This window comes from Schistocerca nitens, chromosome 8 (assembly GCF_023898315.1).
Source record: "Schistocerca nitens isolate TAMUIC-IGC-003100 chromosome 8, iqSchNite1.1, whole genome shotgun sequence".
Taxonomy (NCBI): domain Eukaryota; kingdom Metazoa; phylum Arthropoda; class Insecta; order Orthoptera; family Acrididae; genus Schistocerca; species Schistocerca nitens.
The window spans coordinates 620,478,784-620,502,571 of record NC_064621.1 but is presented as its reverse complement, the minus strand read 5'-3'; the positions used below and the strand labels follow the sequence as shown (position 1 = coordinate 620,502,571).

The following is a 23,788-nucleotide window of genomic DNA, read 5'->3' as shown; positions in this document are numbered from 1 at the left end:
AATGAATTAGAAATAGTATACAATTCCACTGAAAAAATTATCATAATTCGGTAGCTGTAAAAATTAAAAGATGCTTGCTTATCTAGACAATTCGCCACATTTTCCTCTACAGTTTCATGAAAACTGCGGCTTGTTCTACTTACACAGTCTTAGCTACCTCATGCTGATTGTACAAATGGAAAAGTAAATTATGCCTCTACATGTAGCTGAGACATCACACTATAGAGAGGTAATATATAATGTAATAATAATAATGATGAAAGGAGAAGGAATTTAATAAAATTATAATTGGGCTGAAAAGAGATAAACTGCCTGTTGACTGCTTGGAGATTGCAGACGATGTTTCCATCCTACCTGAATCTACACTCCTGGAAATTGAAATAAGAACACCGTGAATTCATTGTCCCAGGAAGGGGAAACTTTATTTATTGACACATTCCTGGGGTCAGATACATCACATGATCACACTGACAGAACCACAGGCACATAGACACAGGCAACAGAGCATGCACAATGTCGGCACTAGTACAGTGTATATCCACCTTTCGCAGCAATGCAGGCTGCTATTCTCCCATGGAGACGATCGTAGAGATGCTGGACGTAGTCCTGTGGAACGGCTTGCCACGCCATTTCCACCTGGCGCCTCAGTTGGACCAGCGTTCGTGCTGGACGTGCAGACCGCGTGAGACGACGCTTCATCCAGTCCCAAACATGCTCAATGGGGGACAGATCCGGAGATCTTGCTGGCCAGGGTAGTTGACTTACACCTTCTAGAGCACGGGATACATGCGGACGTGCATTGTCCTGTTGGAACAGCAAGTTCCCTTGCCGGTCTAGGAATGGTAGAACGATGGGTTCGATGACGGTTTGGATGTACCGTGCACTATTCAGTGTCCCCTCGACGATCACCAGTGGTGTACGGCCAGTGTAGGAGATCGCTCCCCACACCATGATGCCGGGTGTTGGCCCTGTGTGCCTCGGTCGTATGCAGTCCTGATTGTGGCGCTCACCTGCACGGCGCCAAACACGCATACGACCATCATTGGCACCAAGGCAGAAGCGACTCTCATCGCTGAAGACGACACGTCTCCATTCGTCCCTCCATTCACGCCTGTCGCGACACCACTGGAGGCGGGCTGCACGATGTTGGGGCGTGAGCGGAAGACGGCCTAACGGTGTGCGGGACCGTAGCCCAGCTTCATGGAGACGGTTGCGAATGGTCCTCGCCGATACCCCAGGAGCAACAGTGTCCCTAATTTGCTGGGAAGTGGCGGTGCGGTCCCCTACGGCACTGCGTAGGATCCTACGGTCTTGGCGTGCATCCGTGCGTCGCTGCGGTCCGGTCCCAGGTCGACGGGCACGTGCACCTTCCGCCGACCACTGGCGACAACATCGATGTACTGTGGAGACCTCACGCCCCACATGTTGAGCAATTCGGCGGTACGTCCACCCGGCCTCCCGCATGCCCACTATACGCCCTCGCTCAAAGTCCGTCAACTGCACATACGGTTCACGTCCACGCTGTCGCGGCATGCTACCAGTGTTAAAGACTGCGATGGAGCTCCGTATGCCACGGCAAACTGGCTGACACTGACGGCGGCGGTGCACAAATGCTGCGCAGCTAGCGCCATTCGACGGCCAACACCGCGGTTCCTGGTGTGTCCGCTGTGCCGTGCGTGTGATCATTGCTTGTACAGCCCTCTCGCAGTGTCCGGAGCAAGTATGGTGGGTCTGACACACCGGTGTCAATGTGTTATTTTTTCCATTTCCAGGAGTGTATTTAAAATGAAGGTAAATCTCTTACAAGAGAGAATTACGAAACCAGACCTACATGTGTCTTTTGAAAAAAAACAGAGTATATGACAGATGCGAAGTGGCATCGAAACACATAGTAACTGCTTATATAAAAAATGAAAAAGGCAAACAAAATGTAAATAGTTAACTGAAACAATACCACCATATTCTTTGGAGAAGGAAACTATCTTAGCATGAGCTTTTCAGTTAACAAAAAACCTCTTTAATGTTTCCATAAATGTAAAACTCCGGCAATACCACAATGTTTTTACATCTGAATGCCTTCATGCTTCGGAATGCCTGCCGATAAATACAACTAGACAATTAGGTGAAATAGAAAACATGTAGACGAAAGTAATCAGGGAAGTTATTGGGACCGTACGCTGAGATGTCAAAAGTCATAGGATAGCTATAAGCATAAATACAGATGCTGGCAGTGTCGCAGACACAAGATATAAAAGAGCAGTGCATTGGCGGAGTTATCTTTTGTATTCAGTCGACGTGATTATGGCCGAACGACAGGAGTTAACAGACGCTGAACGCGAAATGGTGGTTGCAGCTAGACGCATAGGACATTCCATTTTGAAAATCGTTAGAAAATTCAATATTCGGCGATCCTGAGCGTCAAGAGTGTGCCGGGAGTACCAAATTTCATAGCCGCAGAAATGAATGTGAGTTGTACAACGAACGTATCCGTGAGTACAACGTGTCGGAACTTGGCGTTAACGGGCTATGGCAGCAGACGAGCGAAGCGAGTACAGTTGCTAACAACACGACATCGCCCTCAGGTCCTCTCCTGGGATCGTGAGCATATCGGTTGGATCCTAGACGACTGGAAAACCGTGGTCTGGTCGGATGAGTCCCGATTTCGGAAAACCGTTGTCTGATTAGATGAGTCCCGATTTCAGTTGGTAAGAGCTGATGCTAGGGTTCGAGAGTACTGCAGACCCCACTGGCCATGGACCCAAATTGTCAACAAGGCACTGTACAAGCTGTTGGTGATGCCATAGTGGTGTTGGCTGTGTTTACGTGGAATGGACTGGTCCCACAGGTCCAACTGAACCTATCATTGACAGGGAATGGTTATGTTAGGCTACTTCCAGATCATTTTCAGCCATTCATTGACTTCGTGTTCCAAAAGAACTATGCGCAATGTCACCGGGTCACATCGTTCGCGGTTAGTTGGTAGAACATTTTGGACAATTCCAGCAAATCGTCTGGCAGCCCAGATCGCCCATCATGAACCCCATCGAAAATTTACGAGACATATTGGAGAGGTTAGCTCGTCCACAAAATCCTGCACCGTCAACTGTTTCGCGATTATGGATAGCTATAGAGGCAGCATGATTCAGTATTTCTTCAGGGGACTTCCAATGACTTGTTGAGTCCGTGGCACTTCGATTTGCTGCACTATGTCGGATAAAAAGAGATCCAACACGATATTAGGACATACCCCATAACGTATGTCAAATCAGTGTAATATGACAATGTGGAAAGGAAATTAAGAAGTAATAAAGAAGATGATGAAAACATAGACTGAATATTAGACACATTGAGGAAGTCAAGTGTTGTATTCTGTGGACACCTAAACAGATTAGATGAAGAACGAATTTAAAACAAGAAGATTTTTAACTTTTGTGACAGAAATAGAAAAACATCAGTGACGTAGATCAAAGAACTTAAAGAAATGGGAGAAAGTAAATAGTTTCAAAGGCTTTCAGGAGTAGCAAATAAAAAAACACAGGCGTCAAACAGATAGAAGAAAGAAGAGAAAAACACAGGAAAAGAATGAGAAATTGTTGGTAAGAAAAAAAAAGAGAAAAAAAGAAGGGAAAACATAGTCATGTAGTCCTTAGTAGACCAAACCATTAAAAGAAGTATAACGGAAAGCGCAATAACAATTTTTACTAAACTGAGGTTCTTTCTTACTCTCGTTATGGTCCCAGGCAGGTCCACTACTGTTACTTCCACTGTAACCGTAGTGATATCTAACGTTTTTCGGGACAAACGAAAATATTTATGTAAACACGTTATCAGTAAATGAAAGCCTATTTACTGATATGAAATGAAGGCATCGTGATGAATCAATGAAAAAAAAATGGCTCTGAGCACTATGGGACTCAACTGCTGAGGTCATTAGTCCCCTAGAACTTAGAACTAGTTAAACCTAACTAACCTAAGGACATCACAAACATCCATGCCCGAGGCAGGATTCGAACCTGGGACCGTAGCGGTCTTGCGGTTCCAGACTGCAGCGCCTTTAACCGCACGGCCACTTCGGCCGGCTGAATCAATGAAGATGACACGATATGAAGTTACAGCAGCGAATATCTGTCGGAAATTCCAAGTATATGAGATGACTAATGAAATTTTCTACCAGACCTGTAATGGAATCAGGATACTGTACAGATATGCTATCTGATCATGCTCCACTTTCCTGACTCAGATCATTATTTTCATTCATATTTTCATCTATGACTTCCAAATACTACCAGCACAGTTCTCTCATTGCGTATGCAGAATAACAGCACAGGGCAATGGCATAGGTTCTTATCCTGTCGCTGGGGTACTTACAGTAATTATATTAGCTGAAACAAAATGAATGGACTTACGTAACAAGGAAGGCATTTACATTAAACTGTGCCACGGAAGTGATGTTATTTCCACGCAGCCTATCACAGGACCACAAGCACAACTGTTTGGAAATGAGAAGTGGATATATTAATGGCAATAATAGCTTGAGCCAGGCCTGAGGGCATGCTCGGGTAACCAAATAAATATGGCACTTGCTACAGACAAGCAGCACATTTCCGTACGATTACTAATGTGGTAAAAATTTTCACTGGTCATCTCGCTCTGATTGGAAGCTCCTGTTAACTTTCTTTCCGTGTTTTCCAATTAAATGTTTTTACTCCGTCGTATGTAAGGCACAATGTTCTTATGTTTTATGTATCCAAACAGTTTTCGACAGCTGTGCCGTCTTCAGTGGGTCTCGATTTGTTTATGTGAAATATTTTACAAAACTCATGGTTGTTTTCTTATTTTAATCCAGTTAAATAACATGGGATTTTCAAAAATTTGTTTTGATATCTTCCCTGTAATTACGTTATTGTGAAAATGGATTTTTTCACGTCGCTTGTTTTCATGCCTTCTTACCGTTTTGACAGCATACCATCTGCAGAGTATTTGTAATAAGTCATTAAGCTATTATTACTTATTCGCACCAGGCGGTTGATATTTGCGCGGGGATAATGAAGGGTTGTCAAACGGCGATGTAGCGTGTGATATAAATAATTACAAGTTAGCCACACGAGAGCGTAAGTCTGAATGCACCTTACTTGTGGGTGTGTTCTCCTCAGACGCGAGGCCGTTCTGTCTCGCTATCAAGAACTCGTGCATCACGTCATCTCGGCAGAGGTGGTTCTCCTGCCTGTGCTGCAGAATTCCTAGGGCGACTCCCTTGAAGAAGTCGTAGGTGTCGCGCGTGAAGAAGCCGAAGAAGAAAATCCAGGCGATTTCTGGATGCCACGTCGACAGGAACTCTACGAAATTTTTTCGTCGAGTCGGATACATTGCCTGCGAATTCCAGATTTCTTATTTCATATCTACAAACACAACGAGGATTTTATTATGACAGAAATCTACATCGTAACTTACTTTGGTCTGTTAAAATATTATGTGACCTAGTGGATAGCATTAGTGCATTGTATACTAACCTAAAAGGCTTGAACTCTAAAACGTAATAGATGCCATTTGACCGTTAGAATGTGGCCCAGAGTGATTTACTCTCCTCTACCAGTCACTCCATTTCTCTGCACGCTTAATGTCCTGAGATGTATATATTCCAATGTCTGCCTCATCCTACACTTTTTTGCTGGTACGGCTCCCCCTACGCCTGACGCTTCAACACATTTCCTATGATCCTGCCACTTCCTCTAGTCAGTCTTTCCTCGTTTTCCTTTCATAGGCGATTCTGGAGGGACATTAATTATTTCTTGTTATATCATTACACCCGATTCTGAGCGTATTCTTTCAGTTGTGTGGCAAAGTGCAAGACGACATACTTTAATGTCTTGAGTTCGATCCCCAGTCAGTCCTATGATTTTTATCTGTCCCTTACCATTTCTGGCAATATTACTTAATGTGAAAAATGTTGAAGTTTGCTGTGAATAGCAGTCCTTCTGGTCTTTCTGTAAAGTACAGGAGAGGTCAAGTAGGAGAAGGGCAATGAGATATCACTTTCTACAAAATGGTTCAAATGGCTCTGAGCACTATGGGACTCAACTGCTGTGGTTATCAGTCCCCTAGAACTTAGAACTACTTAAACCTAACTAACCTAAGGACATCACACACATCCATGCCCGAGGCAGGATTCGAGCCTGCGACCGTAGCAGTCCCACGGTTCCGGACTGCGCGCCTAGAACCGCGAGACCACCGCGGCCGGCTCACTTTCTACAATCCACAGCTAATAATGCTCTGTGGTGTTCAGAGTAACCTTCAGGTTGATGGCAGCTTTACCTTTCTTCCTTTCAGTATTTAAAATGTGTCATATCTCTTCTGTCGTGGTTCCTCATAATTGCATGATTCACATCCATGATATGATGTGCTCCATACACAAATTCTCCGAAACTTCCTTCTCCAGCTGCGTCAAATGTGTAATTTAAAACAATCTTCATCCATTCTTTAGCTGCAATTTTTTAATTACTTGGAAGGTTTCGAAACCTCTGGGTCATCTTCAGATTTAAAACAAAGTAAAACTAAACATTATCCATATAATATGTGACAGTAATTACAACACAGATCTACATAAATAAAATGTTACCCATGTAGCTGTGACAGCAACCTGTCTAGTCTGTCACAACGTCATATCAGAGTACAGTGTTTTGCAACTGCGGTCAGCTATCTTGTAGAGGTACAGGAGAGGATAGGGTGAAAGGGGACATGAGGGAAAAGGCTAAATGGAGGGAGGATGATTGGGAGAGGGAAAGGAGGCAGGCGGGGGGAGTGGTAGAGATTTAACAAGCAAGGCTAGGTCTTACGTTAAAATTATAAAAAAATATAACATGTAAAAATTCTCTTCAACTATTAATAGTGTAGAACAATGGGTGTGTGAACTGGTAAACTGTAAACGACATAAATTAGTGAAATTATAAAATCTAGCGAGGGGAGCTGAAATGGAGGAAAGAAGGCCACAGCCGCAGTCTTGCACGGTTCGCGTAGGTTTCCCTAACCCCCCCCCCCCTCCCGCTCCACCGTCGGAGGTTCGAAACCTCTCTCCGGCCCTCCGGCATGGGTGTGTGTGTTGTCCTTAGCGTAAGTTAGTTTTAGTTAGATTAGGTACATGTTTAAGTCGAGGGACCGATAACATCAGCAGTTTGGTTCCATAGGAACTTACCACAAAACAAAAAGAAGGAAGGCGGAGGGTGGCAGGAGAGGGGGAGTGCTACTAAGGAATGGATCTTAAAATGGTACAAAGTTAATTACGTGAAAAATTTACGTCTATATGTTAAAAGTGTAGATGAATCGACGCATGAAAATGTAAAAGGCATAAAACAGTAAATTCTAAAAGTGGAAATAAAGCAACTAAAACTGAAGTAGGGTCTTAAAATACCAAGGTTGTAAAAGACTGGAAGTATAGAACTATAAAAGTCTTTCTCTGAAAGTAGGTAAGTTGTATAAAGGTTGTAGAACAATGGATGTAAAATAACAAAAGACGAAAAACGTAGTAAAATTATAGAAATCGTGTTGCGTGCGGCACTTGCAACTTTAGTTGCTTGCACATAGTTTCACTTCAACAACTTACTGTTATATACTTTTCGTGGTTTTATAGTTACATGTTTTAATTGTTTTAATATTTAGTGACCATTCCGCTATAGGTGCTCCATGTAATTCCACTTCTATAATTCTGCGCCCTGTAGAACGTCCATTCCATTCAACACGTCATCCCTTTCTCAGAAGCTAGTAACGAAAACAGCAGATCTGGTCATTGATGTTTTTCAGCCTCAGTTTTGATCCCACTTCTGAACCAAATACTCAATTGTGGATTGCTCTAAACGTCTTAACTTACTGTAAGTGTAAATTGCTATCTGTGTAAACATAGTTGTCATAATTCTTATCGTAATTTCGAAAAATGGTTTCTCTGAGGCCACAACTTGTATGTTAGATTGATATTGTACTTAGCAACAACATAAGCAGTTTACTGTGCACAGTTAGGTAACCCAGAAAGTTCTTCATAATACATTTCGTAGAACTGCGCTTTACTACCGTATGATATGTTCAATGTATGTAACTTTTCCCTACTTTCGCCATATGTATTGGTCTACCAGGGGCAGCTTATTTCGGTCCATGTGGTGATTATTAAGTGATCATTTGGAGAACGTAGTGGAAAACCAACACAGACTTCCGTTCAGCTAGTGAAACTTTTGTTTGACTCCAAAAAAATGCGACAGAGTCCTTAGAATTTCACACTTCAGTTCGTACGGACAAACTCAATAATAATGTTTAGGAACAATGTGCCGAGTGCACCTGTTTCTTAAGGTACATAAAGGCTGACGCATGCTGTGTGGGCTTAAGTGTGCAGTACCAGACGAGTGTTTCGAAAGAGTGCACGTATTTAGCGGTTATTTATGTTTTTGTTACTGATTGTTTCCCTTCATCAACTTACAAATATGTTACAGGTACGCTGCAAACAATGATGCAGTCCAAACGTCAGTGGTGGTGTGCTTCCGTTAGAACGGTTCTCTGGTGAAGCCGAATTTAGTTGGAATGAGATCGATTATACTACTACGAGTCGTCGATCGTCGCAACATTATGCCCACTGCAAGATGCTAACAAGTATGGAAATTCGTCTTCTTCAAAACGAGCTTGGGTAACAAAATCCCGCTTTAAAAAGTAGAAGTGTAGTGATGGGTACGGCACCTTTTAACTTGTGCCGTGACGGCTACGATAGTGCTCAACTTGAATTTTCATAGCGGGGACTGATACAGCGGACGCGGTTGGTCTCACCTTGCCCGAGGAGGACAGATTCGTTGCTCCTATAGAGTGTTCCTACAGTGGCAAGTGACCAGCAGACCGGCGTGCCACAGTGGGGCGCGAGTGTGTTGGTGCGAGACGAATTCACTGATCTGACGCTGCGCAGTTTCACGTGTCGCAGATGCGGACACAGATGGTTGATGGGTTCCTCACGTAACGGTACATCTGGAGTGGTATTCCTAAGTCCCTGCAGTGTTTCAGGAGACGACTGCGCGAGAAATACGAGGCACACGGGAAACACACACTTCAATCAAGTTTTAAACTCATGATACAGGTTTTCATTATGGGCACCGCGTGTGACGTCAGTACTTTTGTGCCGACGCACGCTTTTCAGATATGTTCATTGGGTTGCCTAGCTCATACGCGAACTAATTTGGTACAGCAGTATGGAGTGGATGGTTTATCTGCATACTAATTGATGGTTCAAATGGCTCTGAGCACTATGGAACTTAACATCCGAGGTCATCAGTCCCCTAGAACTTGTTGTTGTTGTTGTGGTCTTCAGTCCTGAGACTGGTTTGATGCAGCTCTCCATGCTACTCTATCCTGTGCAAGCTTCTTCATCTCCCAGTACCTACTGCAACGTACATCCTTCTGAATCTGCTTAGTGTATTGATCTCTTGGTCTCCCTCTACGATTTTTACCCTCCACGCTACATTTGTGATCCCTTGATGCCTTAAAACATGTCCTACCAACCGATCCCTTCTTCTAGTCAAGTTGTGCCGCAAACTTCTCTTCTCCCCAATCCTATTCAATACCTCCTCATTAGTTACGTGATCTACCCACCTTATCTTCAGCATTCTTCTGTAGCACCACATTTCGAAACCTTCTATTCTCTTCTTGTCCAAACTGGTTATCGTCCATGTTTCACTTCCATACATGGCTACACTAAATACAAATACTTTCAGAAACGACTTCCTGACACTTAAATCTATACTCGATGTTAACAAATTTCTCTTCTTCAGAAACGATTTCCTTGCCATTGCCAGTCTACATTTTATATCTTCTCTACTTCGGCCATCATCAGTTATTTTACTCCCTAAATAGCAAAACTCCTTTACTACTTTAAGTGTCTCATTTCCTAATGTAATCCCCTCAGCATCACCCGATTTAATTTGACTATATTCCATTATCCTAGTTTTGCTTTTGTTGATGTTCATCTTATATCCTCCTATCAAGACACTGTCCATTCCGTTCAACTGCTCTTCCAAGTCCTTTGCTGTCTCTGACAGAATTACAATGTCATCGGCAAACCTCAAAGTTTTTATTTCTTCTCCATGAATTTTAATACCTACTCCGAATTTTTCTTTTGTTTCCTTTACTGCTTGCTCAATATACATATTGAATAACATCGGGGAGAGGCTACAACCCTGTCTCACTCCTTTCCCAACCACTGCTTCCCTTTCATGCCCATCGACTCTTATAACTGCCATCTGGTTTCTGTACAAATTGTAAATAGCCTTTCGCTCCCTGTATTTTACCCCTGCCACCTTCCGAATTTGAAAGAGAGTATTCCAGTTAACGTTGTCAAAAGCTTTCTCTAAGTCTACAAATGCTAGAAACGTAGGTTTGCCTTTTCTTAATCTTTCTTCTAAGGTAAGTCGTAAGGTTAGTATTGCCTCACGTGTTCCAACATTTCTGCGGAATCCTAACTGATCTTCCCAGAGGTCCGCTTCTACCAGTTTTTCCATTCGTCTGTAAAGAATTCGCGTTAGTATTTTGCAGCTGTGACTTATTAAACTGATAGTTCGGTAATTTTCACATCTGTCAACACCTGCTTTCTTTGGTATTGGAATTATTATATTCTTCTTGAAGTCTGTGGGTATTTCGCCTGTCTCATACATCTTGCTCACCAGATGGTAGAGTTTTGTCATGACTGGCTCTCCCAAGGCCATCAGTAGTTCTAATGGAATGTTGTCTACTCGCGGGGCCTTGTTTCGACTCAGGTCTTTCAGTGCTCTGTCAAACTCTTCACGCAGTATCTTATCTCCCATTTCATCTTCATCTACATCCTCTTCCAATTCCATAATACTGTCCTCAAGTACATCGCCCTTGTATAAACCCTCTATATACTCCTTCCACCTTTCTGCTTTCCCTTCTTTGCTTAGAACCCAAGAACTTAGAACTACTTAAACCTAACTAACCTAAGGACATCACACACGCACCCATGCCCGAGGGCTGTAGCGCCTATACTAATTGAGTACCTGTCGTTGCCCGAATATGGATTTACTCCCATCTCCTATTCGTGTGTCTCCTTCTCCCACCCTTCCATCTCATAGTCCGCCTCACCCTTGTCTGCCCGTCTGCTGCTGCCCCACTATCCATCCAGCACCTCCTCCCAACTCTCTCTATCTCCTCCTCCCCCTCTCCCTGTGCACCACCTCCTCCCTCCCTCGCTGTTTATCTCCTCCTCCCATCTCTCTCCCTCCGCCCTTTTCCCTATCTCTATCTCTTACCTCCTGCCAATTTCTCTGCCCATCTCCTCCTACGCCCTTCATGACCTTTTCTCCTTTTCCACCTCTCTCTTTCCATCTCCTCCTCTTTCCTTCCTTTCTCCCTCTGCCACTCTCCTCCTCTTCCCTTTCTCTGTCCACGCCTCCCTCCCCCCGAATCACTGTGTCCATCTCTTCCTATTTCATATCACTGAAGGTGATCGCTTGTGATACGAGGGAAATGTGCGTTCCTGCCCCGCTCCGGCACAAATTTTCATACTTTGCTTCGGGTAATTCGTGTAAAAATATTACAGCTGAGCTGAATTTCAGGAATAGATTACTATACATGGTGATTCAAAAAGAATACCACAACTTTAGGAATTTAAAACTCTGCAACGACAAAAGGCAGAGCTAAGCACTATCTGTCGGCGAATTAAGGGAGCTATAAAGTTTCATTTAGTTGTACATTTGTTCGCTTGAGGCGCTGTTGACTAGGCGTCAGCGTCAGTTGATGCTAAGATGGCGACCGCTCAACAGAAAGCTTTTTGTGTTATTGAGTACGGCAGAAGTGAATCGACGACAGTTGTTCAGCGTGCATTTCGAACGAAGTATGGTGTTAAACCTCCTGATAGGTGGTGTATTAAACGTTGGTATAAACAGTTCACAGAGAATGGGTGTTTGTGCAAAGGGAAAAGTTCTGGACGGCCGAGAACGAGTGATGAAAATGTAGCACGCATCCAGCAAGCATTTGTTCGCAGCGCAGGAAAATCGACTCGCAGTGCTAGCAGAGAGCTGCAAATTCCACAATCAACTGTATGGAGAGTCCTACAAAAAATGTTAGTTATGAAACCTGAACGTCAACTACCCGAGGCGATGGATCGGCCGCCAGGCAGCCCGTGACAGCACTTCATCACTGGCCTCCAAGAAGCCCTGATCTTACCCCCTGCGATTTTTTCTTATGGGGGTATGTTAAGGATATGGTGTTTCGGCCACCTCTCCCAGCCACCATTGATGATTTGAAACGAGAAATAACAGCAGCTATCCAAACTGTTACGCCTGATATGCTACAGAGAGTGTGGAACGAGTTGGAGTATTGGGTTGATATTGCTCGTGTGTCTGGAGGGGGCCATATTGAACATCTCTGAACTTGTTTTTGAGTGAAAAAAAAACCTTTTTAAATACTCTCTGTAATGATGTATAACAGAAGGTTATATTATGTTTCTTTCATTAAATACACATTTTTAAAGTTGTGGTATTCTTTTTGAATCACCCTGTATTATTTGAAGCTTGTACGCGTCCCACAATCATGAACAGTGGGAACACCGGAACAGAAAAGAATCGAAGCGTTTTAAATGTGATGCTACAGAGGAACGTTGAAAATTAGGTGAACAGAAGAGCTAAACAAAGACGATGTTCTGAACAGAATTGGCGAAGAAAAGAATGTGTGGAGAACACCGACAAGAAGAAGGGACATGATGATACAACGTGTCTTACGACATCTAGTAGTAGCCTCTATGGTTCGGGAGGGAGCTTTACAGGTTGATGACTGTAAGGGAAGACAGACATTGGAATAATGGAATATATACAGCTGTTAGTTCAGGACCTAGGATGCAACTCGTGGCACGTCGCAACAATTTCAATCAGGAGAATCATCATCATCAGTGTTCTGCCAAAAGGCAGGTTTTCACATGCTAGTCCTCCAGGCTGTCCTGTCTTCTGCCATCCTCTTCAGGTCTGCATAATTTTCTCTTTCTTTTATGTCGTCTATCATCTTGTACCTACTGCTTCCTCTCAGTTTTTCTCCCGCAAACCAATCCTTCCAAAGCATCTACTAGCAAGCACTCCCATCTCAATGAATGTCCCAACCAGTTGTTTTTCCTTTCTCTTACAACCTACAGCAGACATCTTCTCTCACCAACCGTTTCCAATACTCTTTCATTACTCACACTTTCCATCCAGCTTATTCTCTCCATTCTCCTCCACATCCACATCTCAAATGCTTCTTTTTTCATCCTCTCGTCTCAGCGTCCATGTTTCTGCCCCATACAGTGCCACACTCCAGACAAAACATTTGCCAAGTCTTTTCCTTAGACCTTTATATAATTTGTCGTACAAGAGTCTCTTCTTTCTGTTGAGTGCCTCCTTCGCTATGGCAATTCAAGCTTTCACCTCCTGGTGACATCTCAAGTCTTCAGTTATTGTGCTTCCAAGATATTTAAATGCACTTACTTGGCTAATGGTAGATTGTACTATTTTAATATTGGACAGTCTGCGTCTTGTACTGATGACCACACTCTTTGTTTTTGCTGTGTTTATTTGCATCCCACATTCCACACAAGCTTCATTCATATCGTTCAGCATGTTATTCACTTCCGCTCACTTTCTACCACTAATACCATGTCATCAGGAAATCTTATACATTCTGTCCTCTTTCCACCAATACATGTTCCTCTTTTCCCGTCTAATGATGGGAAAAAAATCCGCCCTGCAAAAGTAACCACCATAAACTTTGATGTGGAATGTAGCGAGTAGAGGGCAGTGGTTCTTACCTTGAGGGCCAGCTGGAGGTACGTTGAGCGCGGGTCGTCGATGGCGCCACATTCGATGCCGAAGGCGCAGCAGCCGATGGAGTCGGTGGCGAACCGCGAGCAGACGGCCAGCAGGTCGACGTCCCTCCAGCCGATGCCCTGGATCCTCCGCGAGAGGGCGCGCTGCACGCCGCGGCCGCACTGCTCCAGCCAGCACGACAGCCGCTCCGTCCTGGCCGGCGAGAAGCCCTTCACGTACAGCTGCATCACCTCGCGCCACCGCTCGTCGTCCACGTCGAACAAGTGCTTCGAGATGGGGTCCACGCGGATGCCTTTCATCTGCATCTTCATGGCCCTTTGTGGCGACCACGTACACAAACAATATCGTCAGAACATCAGCACTCGTAGCAGCATGCATATTCGTGGAACGTCAGCCAGACCTAACCGATATACAATACAGAGCCAAAGAAACTGGTAGAGCTTCCTGATACCTTCTTGGGCACCCGCGAGCATTCAGAAGTGCCGCAGTACGACGCAGCATGGACTCAACCTATGTCTGAAGTAGTGCTGGAGGCAACACCATGAATCCTGCGGGGCTGTCCATAAATCCGTAAGAGTACGGGGGGGGGGGGGGGGAGGGGGGTGGAGATCTCTTCTCAATAGCACGTTGCAAGGCATTCCAGATATGCCCAATAATGTTCATGCCTGGGGATTTTGGTGGCTATCGGAAGTGTTTAAACTCAGAAGAGTGTTATTAGAGTCACTCCGTAACATTTCTGCACGTGTCGCAGTTATGGGGGGTCGCATTGTCCTTCTGGAATTGTCCAAGTCCGTCGGAATGGACAATGGACATGAGTGGATGCTAGTGATCAGACAGGATGCTTACATATGTGTCACCTGTCAGAGTTGTATCTAGACGTACACGTCTCACACCATTACAGAGCCTGCACCAGCTTGAACAGTTCCCTGCTGACATGGAGGGTCCATGGATTCATAAGTTTGTGTGTATACCTGTACGCGTTCATCCGCTCGGTAGAATTTGAAATTAGACTCGTCCGACGAGGCAACATGTCTCCAGTCATTAATACTCCAATGTCGGTGTTGACGGGCCCAAGTGAGGCGTAAAGTTTCGTGTCGTGGGGTGATCGAGGGTACACAAGTGGGTCTTGGCTCCGAAAGCCCATGTCGATAATGTTTCGTTGAGTTGTTCGTACGCTGAAACTTGTTGATGGCCCAGCACTGAAATCTGCAGCAATCTGCGGAAGGGTTGCACTTCTGTCACGTTGAACGATTCTCTTCAATAGTCTTTGGTCCCGTTCTTGAAGGATCTTTTTCCGGCCGCAGAGATGTCGGTGATCAGATGTTTTACCGAATTCCTGATGTTTATGGTACATCAGTGAAATGATTGTACGGGAAAACCCCTCTTCATCGCTATCTCGGAGATGCTGTGACTCATTGCTCGCGCCGACTATTACGCCACGTTGAAACCCACTTAAATGTTGATAACCTGCCATTATAGCAGCAGTAAACGATCTAACAACTGCGCCAGACAATTTTAGTCTTATATAGGAGTTTCCGACTGCAGTGCCGTGTTCTGCCTGTACACATATCTCTGTATTTGAGTACGCTTGCCTATACCAGTTTCTTTGGCACTTCAGTGTATACTGTATACCATGTACACAACTACATACTACATATGTGTACTGAATGATTATGATGTCAATATCCACTTGAGAAACAACATCACCAAGCTACAATCACCAGTATATAATCATTTCTGTTCTCCAAGACTTATCAATGTACTGAAACGCGCCTGATACAAATCAGGATATTTAGAGAAATACCCGTGCTGGTACACAACTACATACTACATATGTGTACTGAATAATTATGATGTCAATATACACTTGAGAAACAACATCACCAAGCTACAATCATCAGTATATAATCATTTCTGTTCTTCAAGACTTATCAATGTACTGAAACACGCCTGATACAAATCAGGATATTTAGAGAAATACCCGTGCTGTATTTTGTTTTATATTGTCTTCTTTGTCGTGTATATTATGAGAAGAATTTCCTTCATTTTACGTGCGTGGTGTAAAAAAGGAGTTCCTTTCAGATTATCATTATTGTAACTATTTTCTATAATAATAATAAGTTACTTATTATTTTCAGTTAACAAAACACACATCAGTGAAATGAGAAAATAAGAATCAAAAATAAGAATGAATTTAAAACTTAAAATAACGATGTAAAACATAAAATAAATATTAGCATAATAGATAATTAGAACATTAATGAATTTTTAAATATTTTAATTGAATTGTCTCGAAGCAAGTGTGTCGGCATCGACGAGTATTGCGGACGGTGCATTACTGCGAGTGTGAAGACGATCTGCAGCTGCGAAAGACGGTGTGACCAACTGTGTAACTTTTGTTACCTCTGAGCTCCGTACATTAAATTTCTTTCTGACTGTCCAGCATTATTTGGTTTCACATCTGATTCAGTTCAACGGATGACTTAAAAATTAATCAGTTCTCGCTAAAAGCCTGCATTTATCCTCGAGAAGCCCTCGACTGTCTCTATTACGTTTTTTCTCCAGTTCTCCCCACATTAGTACTAAATTCACCGTCAAAGACTTGGCTGAAGCCTTAATGGCAAATATGGCAGATCCCTAGCTGAAGAATAGTTCACAGCACTATTTGGTTTCACAACTGTTTCAGTTCAACGGATGATTGAAAAATTAATCAGTTCTCGCTAAAACCCTGCATTTATCCGAGTGTAGCCCGCGACTGTCTCTGTTGCGTTTCTTCTCCAGATCTCCCATTATTAATACAGTATTCACTGTAAAAGACTTCGTCGGATCCCTTGGTGGCACATATGGCAGATGCCTAGCTGAAGAATAGTTCATTACATTAGAGTGTGAAACACGTACGTATTCAGTAGCAGCGATGGCAAGCATGACAGAATCTCTGACCAGAGAGTTATTTATCGTGGCTAGTCTGCGCTTGACTGCGTGAGAGTAGTTGCATATAGGGAGTCGGCAGTTGCAGTCCAGTTGTGAGAGAGTAGTTGCATGTAGGGAGTCGGTAGTTGCAGTCGCGAGAGCATGTAGTAGCGCGCGAGAGACAGTCGGAGTTGTGTGTGAGGAGTCGGCGGGCGTCGACATGGCGCTCTGGTCAAGATTCAGGACGAGGTATATTTTTTTAAATAAGGTAATGAAGCAGCATTGCGCACATCTGATAATATAATGTATATTAACTGTAATTAATTTGTTCAAGTATCGCCCCAATAATAATTTTGTTTTCAAAGCAATTTTTTAAGAAAACAATCATTTGAATTGAAAGAAAGTTTCCCATGCATTTCCTTAAAGAAAAGTTTCACTTAAATTCAAAGAATATTTGCGATGCATTTCCTCCAAGCTATGGCGAAAAATAAGAGCAGATGCAGTTTTACTGAGGTAAGAATTTGAGTTTAATTAGTGAACAGGGCCTAAGATCGACAATTCGGTCTATTTGCGTTTTCATTGTCACTGAGATTTCATTATCATTGAATTGACTTACATTTTTTGTGGGGAGCTTACACTTGGCTCAGATTGCTAGTTCTCATTTATTGTCATTAAATATAATTGCTGGGAGGTTACAAGTGTTTTCACATATCGCACAGATGCGAACAAGAATGCCATCTTGAGTAAGAGCCTAAATTTCTATGAGATGACTGGCGAACGAAAAGAAGCTACTTGAAAACCTGTAATGAACACATTTCATAATAAAAGAAAATGCGGTGTTATGGTTATATTCCATTCAACACTAAGTGCCACATATATATAAATAACATATACTTTAGTTAGTCTGGAACGGATACACTAAAATGGCACGTCGCGATTTTCCTCCTTAAAAACGATAGGCTAGGAACATATTACAAAGATGAATTTAAAACCTATATTTCCTTTGAGCTATAAGAACTACAACTGGTGGAATCCTGCTAACTGATGAGAAACGAAAGAACATCGACACAAAGATGACCACACCATGTGCTCCGAACTTCCAGAAGAGTTGTATACATTGCCACCGGCGGGAGAAATCGAGAATTGAAATATACGTGTATCATTTTGTGGTAGTAATCTCTGTTGACAACATGCTATATTAAAACGCAAAAACGACAGTGAGGACTACTAGAAAGTAAAAATCTAAAATCATATTTTTTAACGAGTAATGAAGTGTAATAGCGTATATAAGATCAAATCTCAGATATGTTATAACTGCCAGGTATGTTGCATATCTGCAACAATCGTTGGAGAAACTGGACTTGTAGAACCTTCATTTAGTAAAAGATTTTTATTTAACATTTTGATGAAACTTTGATAGTATTTACAAGATCAAAAATGAAAAATAATTGGCGATAGATTTTTAAATAATTATCTGTAATACAATATGCCTTTGTAAGTGAAATTCTCGGTAACAGTTTATTCTCTTGTTTAGGTGCAGACGAACGTTACGCTTTTTACACATGAATACTGTCTGCCCTATAAAACTGGGTGTTTTACGTCTTCGCGTTGTGTCTGTAAACTGAGGTCAATAAAGTACTGCATCCGTTTGGTATATACATATATTCATCTGGAACCGATGTTGACGGACTTGATGGTTACTGCAAAGTTTTTTTGCCTCTATACTGGAAATTTTTTCTTTTTTTTTTTTTAAGTAAAGGAAACATTTAAACTGTCACATTCCCTACTTGATATTTCGTGAAATGCTTCGGAATATTAGCGATTTGTTAGAATTCCAACATCGAAATGAAAGTGATATGCAGTCAGTCAAAACAATGTTGAGATCGGATCTTGATACGAATTATTGGAATACTTACCGCAAATATAGCGGAAATGGAAAGTGCTATTGATGTGTGCTTTTCACAGAGTAGATTGGTAGTCAGGGGCTCATACTGCTTGCCAATAAGCAGTTGTTAATAATGCTTACAAAGTGTATTTCTTCTGCTGACATGCAATTTTTTAATGCAGCAATACCTGTTGGCAGTAACAGACTAAAGTTAGTGTAATTCAGAATATCAGTGATGTTTTTGCAGGATTCGTTTACGAGATATCGCATTTTGAAAGTTTTCCACACCGACACTTGTTTGTGCGATTCAACCTACATGGTTGCTACTTACGACGTTGTTTTGTTTACCTACAGTGTGGTTTTGTGTTCTTGGAGTGCACTGCTACTTGATAGTCGGTTAGTGCGTGACAGTCCTAACAGTAGGTCGTGAGAGGACTATGGGATTTACCAATGCAGAAAAAGCTGACGTGCTCATGCTGTATGGCGACTGTAGAAAGAAAGCAGTTCGTTCTTGTACGGTGTAGGTGGCAAGATATCACAGCAGACGTCAACCGTCTCGGCAGTTATTTATCAGCCTCTTCACCCAGTTACGTAAGAGTGATAGAGTAACACCTACACAACACGACAGAAGGAAACAAATGACGACAAAAGAGGGGAAATTAATATTGTTGCTGTTGTTGCAGTTGATCCGCGTGTTAGCTCCAGCGCAATTGCACGAAGAAGTGGCATGAGTCAGGCAAGTGTCCTTCGCATTCTCCATCGACGTAGGTTGCATCCCTATCACAACTCTCTGCATCAAGAGCTGCATGGATGCGATTATCAGAATCGCCTTAACTTCTGTACATGGGCATTATGATAGGATACTCGAGATGTATCGTGTATCTTGTTTCGGCAGGTGGAATGTCATGGTCCATGGAGTGTAAACATGTGATGTGGGATAGTAAAGCGACAGCTTATACACCAGTTTCTCATATGGGAAACACTGAACGCGCACAAGCATCCCAGCCTCCTAACAGACCATCTGCTAGGTATTCTGGAGGACTTTCCTCTGCATACTAAGAGGAACCTGCGGCACCAGTATGATGGCTATCCGGCCCATAGTGCAGCAAGTAATGCAGCATGTCTTCACGAATTGTTTCCCAAATCGTTGAACTGGACGCAAAGGACCTGTGGCCCGGCCAGCCCGTTCCCCAGATTTGACGCCTGTAGACATTCTTCTGTGGGGAAAGCTGAAAGACGCTGTCTGCAAAGACATACCAACTACACCTGATGAGAGGCAACGACGTTTTACTGCAGCCTGCTCGGACATCTCTGGTGAAATCCTAGCATGTGTGCAGCACTCGTTCCATACCAGACTGGAAGCCTGTATTGCCATTGACGGTGGTCATTTTGAACACAACCTATAATGATTTCTTGCCTCGATACTGTTGAGAATCCATATAACTTTTCAAAATACGATAACTCGTAAACGACCCACAGCAGCCTCCTGCAACACAACAACTAACATCCTAATTTACTCTGCTTTTAGTTTGTTACTCTCAATAGGCATTGTTACGTTTACAAAAGCGTATGCTTGAACAAAAATTACACTTTTAAGTATTATTATACTCTGAATATTGGCTAACAATACGAGTCCCTGACTACAGTCCATTCTGTGAAAATCGCATATCAATAGCTCCTTTCATTTCCTACATATATTTGCGATGCAAGTTTTAGGTGATTCGCCAAATAACGAACACAATCCGTCACTGAAATATCGAAATATTTGCTTTCATTTAACTTCATTCTTGATTTCATCTCTTGTATGCGCCAACAAAGGTACGCAAACGCGTAATGATACATGTTCTGTAGAAAAAAATATTTTCGATTTCACTTGCACGTACACCAGTCTGTTACATCAAAATGTGATTTACGCCACTCACAGATACTACAGAACCAACAAATAATTTTCCGAAGTGACTTGCCTTTGTATCCACCTGTCATTCAAAAATGATTCAAATGGCTCTGAGCACTATGGGACTTAACATCTATGGTCATCAGTCCCGTAGAACTTAGAACTACCTAAACCTAACTAACCTAAGGATATCACACACAACACCCAGCCATCACGAGGCAGAGAAAATCCCTGACCCCGCCGGGAATCGAACCCGGGAGCCCGGGCGTGGGAAGCGAGAACGCTACCGCACGACCACGAGATGCGGGCCACCTGTCATTCTCTAAATAGTGATGCTGTATGTCGTGAACCAAGGCGCAAACAGCAAGATGCTCTACAGTACGCTAAACACTCAGGAAACCGCAGCACAATGTCAGAGACGCTGTTAGCTTCGTGTAGAATCTGCACGTATCATCATTGCAGCTCAAAAACAACTAACGTTACATATGCTAGCGTCGCTAGAATATAATGCGAATTCGCGACCCACGGCATTAATGGATTAAGACAACGAAAATAGCTTTTTCTTGTCTCGCGACTCTAAAATCGCTTTACAATAACTGATAATTAACAAAGTGCAGGAAATGAAAAGGGTAAAAGAGAAAACACACGACTAAAAATGGGTCTAACAGAAAATATCAAAGCAAAAATAGGTAAAGGATAAATGAAAAACAGTAATAAACATGCCTGAGTAGGGGAAAGATTGATGATACTTACAGGAAAACTAAAGAGACCGTTGGAGAAAAGAGAAGCAGATGTATGAGTATCAAGAGCTCAGATGGAAAGCCAGTACCAGGAAAAAGAGAAATAGCTGAAAGGTGAAAGGAATATATGTAGGCCTCTACAAGAGAAATGAACATCCATAGCATATTAGAGAAAGGAAAGAGGAAGTAGATGAAGATGAGACGGGAGGGACGTTACTAGAAACAGAATTTGACAGAGCACTGAAAGACAGTAGAATTTGACGGAGCACTGAAAGACCTTAACAGGAACAGGATGCCTGGAGTAAATGACATTCTCTCAGAATTTCTGAGATCCTTCGAACAACCAGCCACGAGAAAAGTATTCCACCGGGCGTGCAACAGTTGAAATACCGTCCGACTTCAGGAATTTGTTATCTCCAATTTCGAAAAAGTCAGTTGCTTTCAGTTGTGAATACTGCCGGACTGTAAGTTAAGTAAGTCAAGGAATCAAAATATTGACAGGAATTGTTTACTGAAGAATGGAAATACTGCTAGAGGCTGACCTTGACGAAGATCAGTTTGAGTTCCAGAGAACTTTAGGAACACGTGAAGCAATGCTGACCCTACGACTCATGTTACAAGACAGCTCAAAGAAAGGAAAATTTACGTTTCTAGCATTTGTAGATTTAGAGTAAGCTTTTGACAATGCTGAGTCACCTACGCTCCTTGAAATTTTGACTGCAGCACGGATAAAATATTGGGAGTTAAGGGGTTATTTACTATTTATGCGGAAACTAGACTGCAGTTGTAAGAGTCGAAAGACATGAAATGGAGGCTGATGTTGAGAAGGGAGTGGGACAGGGTTGTTCCCTAGTACTGATATTATTCAGTTTGTACATTGAAGAAGGTGTGAAGGAAACCGAGTAGAAATTTGTAAAGTTCAGGGAGAGTAAATAAAAACTTTAAGGTTTTATGATGACACAGTAATTCTATCAGAGGCGTTTAAGTACTTGGAAGATCAGTTAAATGGAACGATCAGTGTCTTGAAAAGAGATAAGACGAATATCAATAAAAATAAAACAAGGGCAAGGGAATGTAGGCGGATTAAATCAGGAGATACCCAGGGAATTAGAGTAGTAATTAATCTCTCGAAACTGTAGGTGAGTTTTGCTATTTGTTTAGGAAATAAACGATGACTGCCAAAACGGAGATTGGCAACAGCAAGAAAAGCATTTCTGAAAATGAATTTGATAATGTCTAATGTAAATTTAAGTGCTATGAAATCTTTTTCGAACGTATTTGCTTGGAATGCAGCCTTATATGGAAGTGAAATGTGGATGATAAGCAGTTCATACAAGAAGAAAATAAAAGTTCTTGGAATGTACTACAGATGCTGAAAAGTTGAAGGATTGATGGGTAGATCGAACAATTATTGAAGAGATATTAAATTGAATTAGGGGAAAAAGAAATTTATGGCACATCTTGACTGAGGGAAGGGACGGGTTAATAGATCAGATTATGAGGCATCAAGGAACAGTGGGTTTGGTAATGGAGGTAAGAGTGGGGCTTAAAAATCGTAGAGGGAAACCTACGCAAGATCACAGTATGCAGGATCAAGTGGATGTAGATTGCAGTACTTATTAGGAGACGAAGAGGCTAGCACAGCACAGACTGGCAAGCAGAGCTGCATCAAACCAATATTTGGAGAGAACACCACACAAAATCTGAAACTGCTGTACACTTTACTATGTATTTTGTATAGAAAGCGCCATAAATGAAGTTTGATACAGTTAAGACTATGATGCAATCCAGCCCAAGGTGAATTCACTTGAAGTTTGTTATCATATAAAGTGAACCAAAAGATGCAGCTCAAAAATGGTGTGTATCTGTGTATTTGGACAGCGTCCGCAACTAACATAGTGATAAGGCTTCAAATCTTTAGAACTGTCTTGTAGTGTGATCGGTAATCTATTCGTGGCTCACAGTTGCGGTGAAAACCTCCTTTGATACGGTGAGCTATAACGAGGACAGCCTTAGGAAATACCGTGTCCACTAAAGCTTTTTGAAATATCACTAAAATTTTCAGTGGTTCCTGTACACTGAATATGACATTATTGTCGTTTAAAAAACTGTGTCTTTTAGTTTCAGATAAGACAATATTCGGAAACAAATTGTAAAGTTTGTCTGTATGTACGTCAGTTACACATTGATTTTCTTAGTATTGAATTTATTCGTCATTATCATTTTCATACCGAATTTTTCTCAATTCTAAATTGTTTTTCATTATAGAGCACGAGTGCATGAAGGTTATTCTTCCTCAAAATTCAGTGCAACCATCTGATGACGAACAAATTGTCCGAGATTTGTAATGCCAAGCAGAACTAAGATGTTAGAAAATCATGCCATCATTTTAGTAGTACTATAAGGTGGGTTTATGCATGTAACATTTTCCACCAAACAGTTACGCCAGGAGTAACACACAAGGCGGATTACTGGATACAACATCCGCGTCCACTTCTTTTGGCACAGCTGGAGTCTTGTAAAGATGACTTTG

The 23,788-nt window shown here is 42.3% G+C and overlaps 1 protein-coding gene across 1 annotated transcript in view; it reads right to left on the bottom strand.

Annotated features, from left to right (window-relative positions):
• Window positions 1-23,788, bottom strand: part of LOC126198810 (probable cytochrome P450 6a13) — a 115,240-nt gene that overhangs the window by 63,585 nt on the left and 27,867 nt on the right. Inside the window, exons 2-3 of the mRNA XM_049935380.1 lie at window positions 13,808-14,141; window positions 5,133-5,370 (exon numbers count right to left, since the gene is read on the bottom strand). Of these exons, the coding sequence (XP_049791337.1) occupies window positions 5,133-5,370; window positions 13,808-14,141 (572 nt within the window). The remainder of the gene's footprint in view (window positions 1-5,132; window positions 5,371-13,807; window positions 14,142-23,788) is intronic.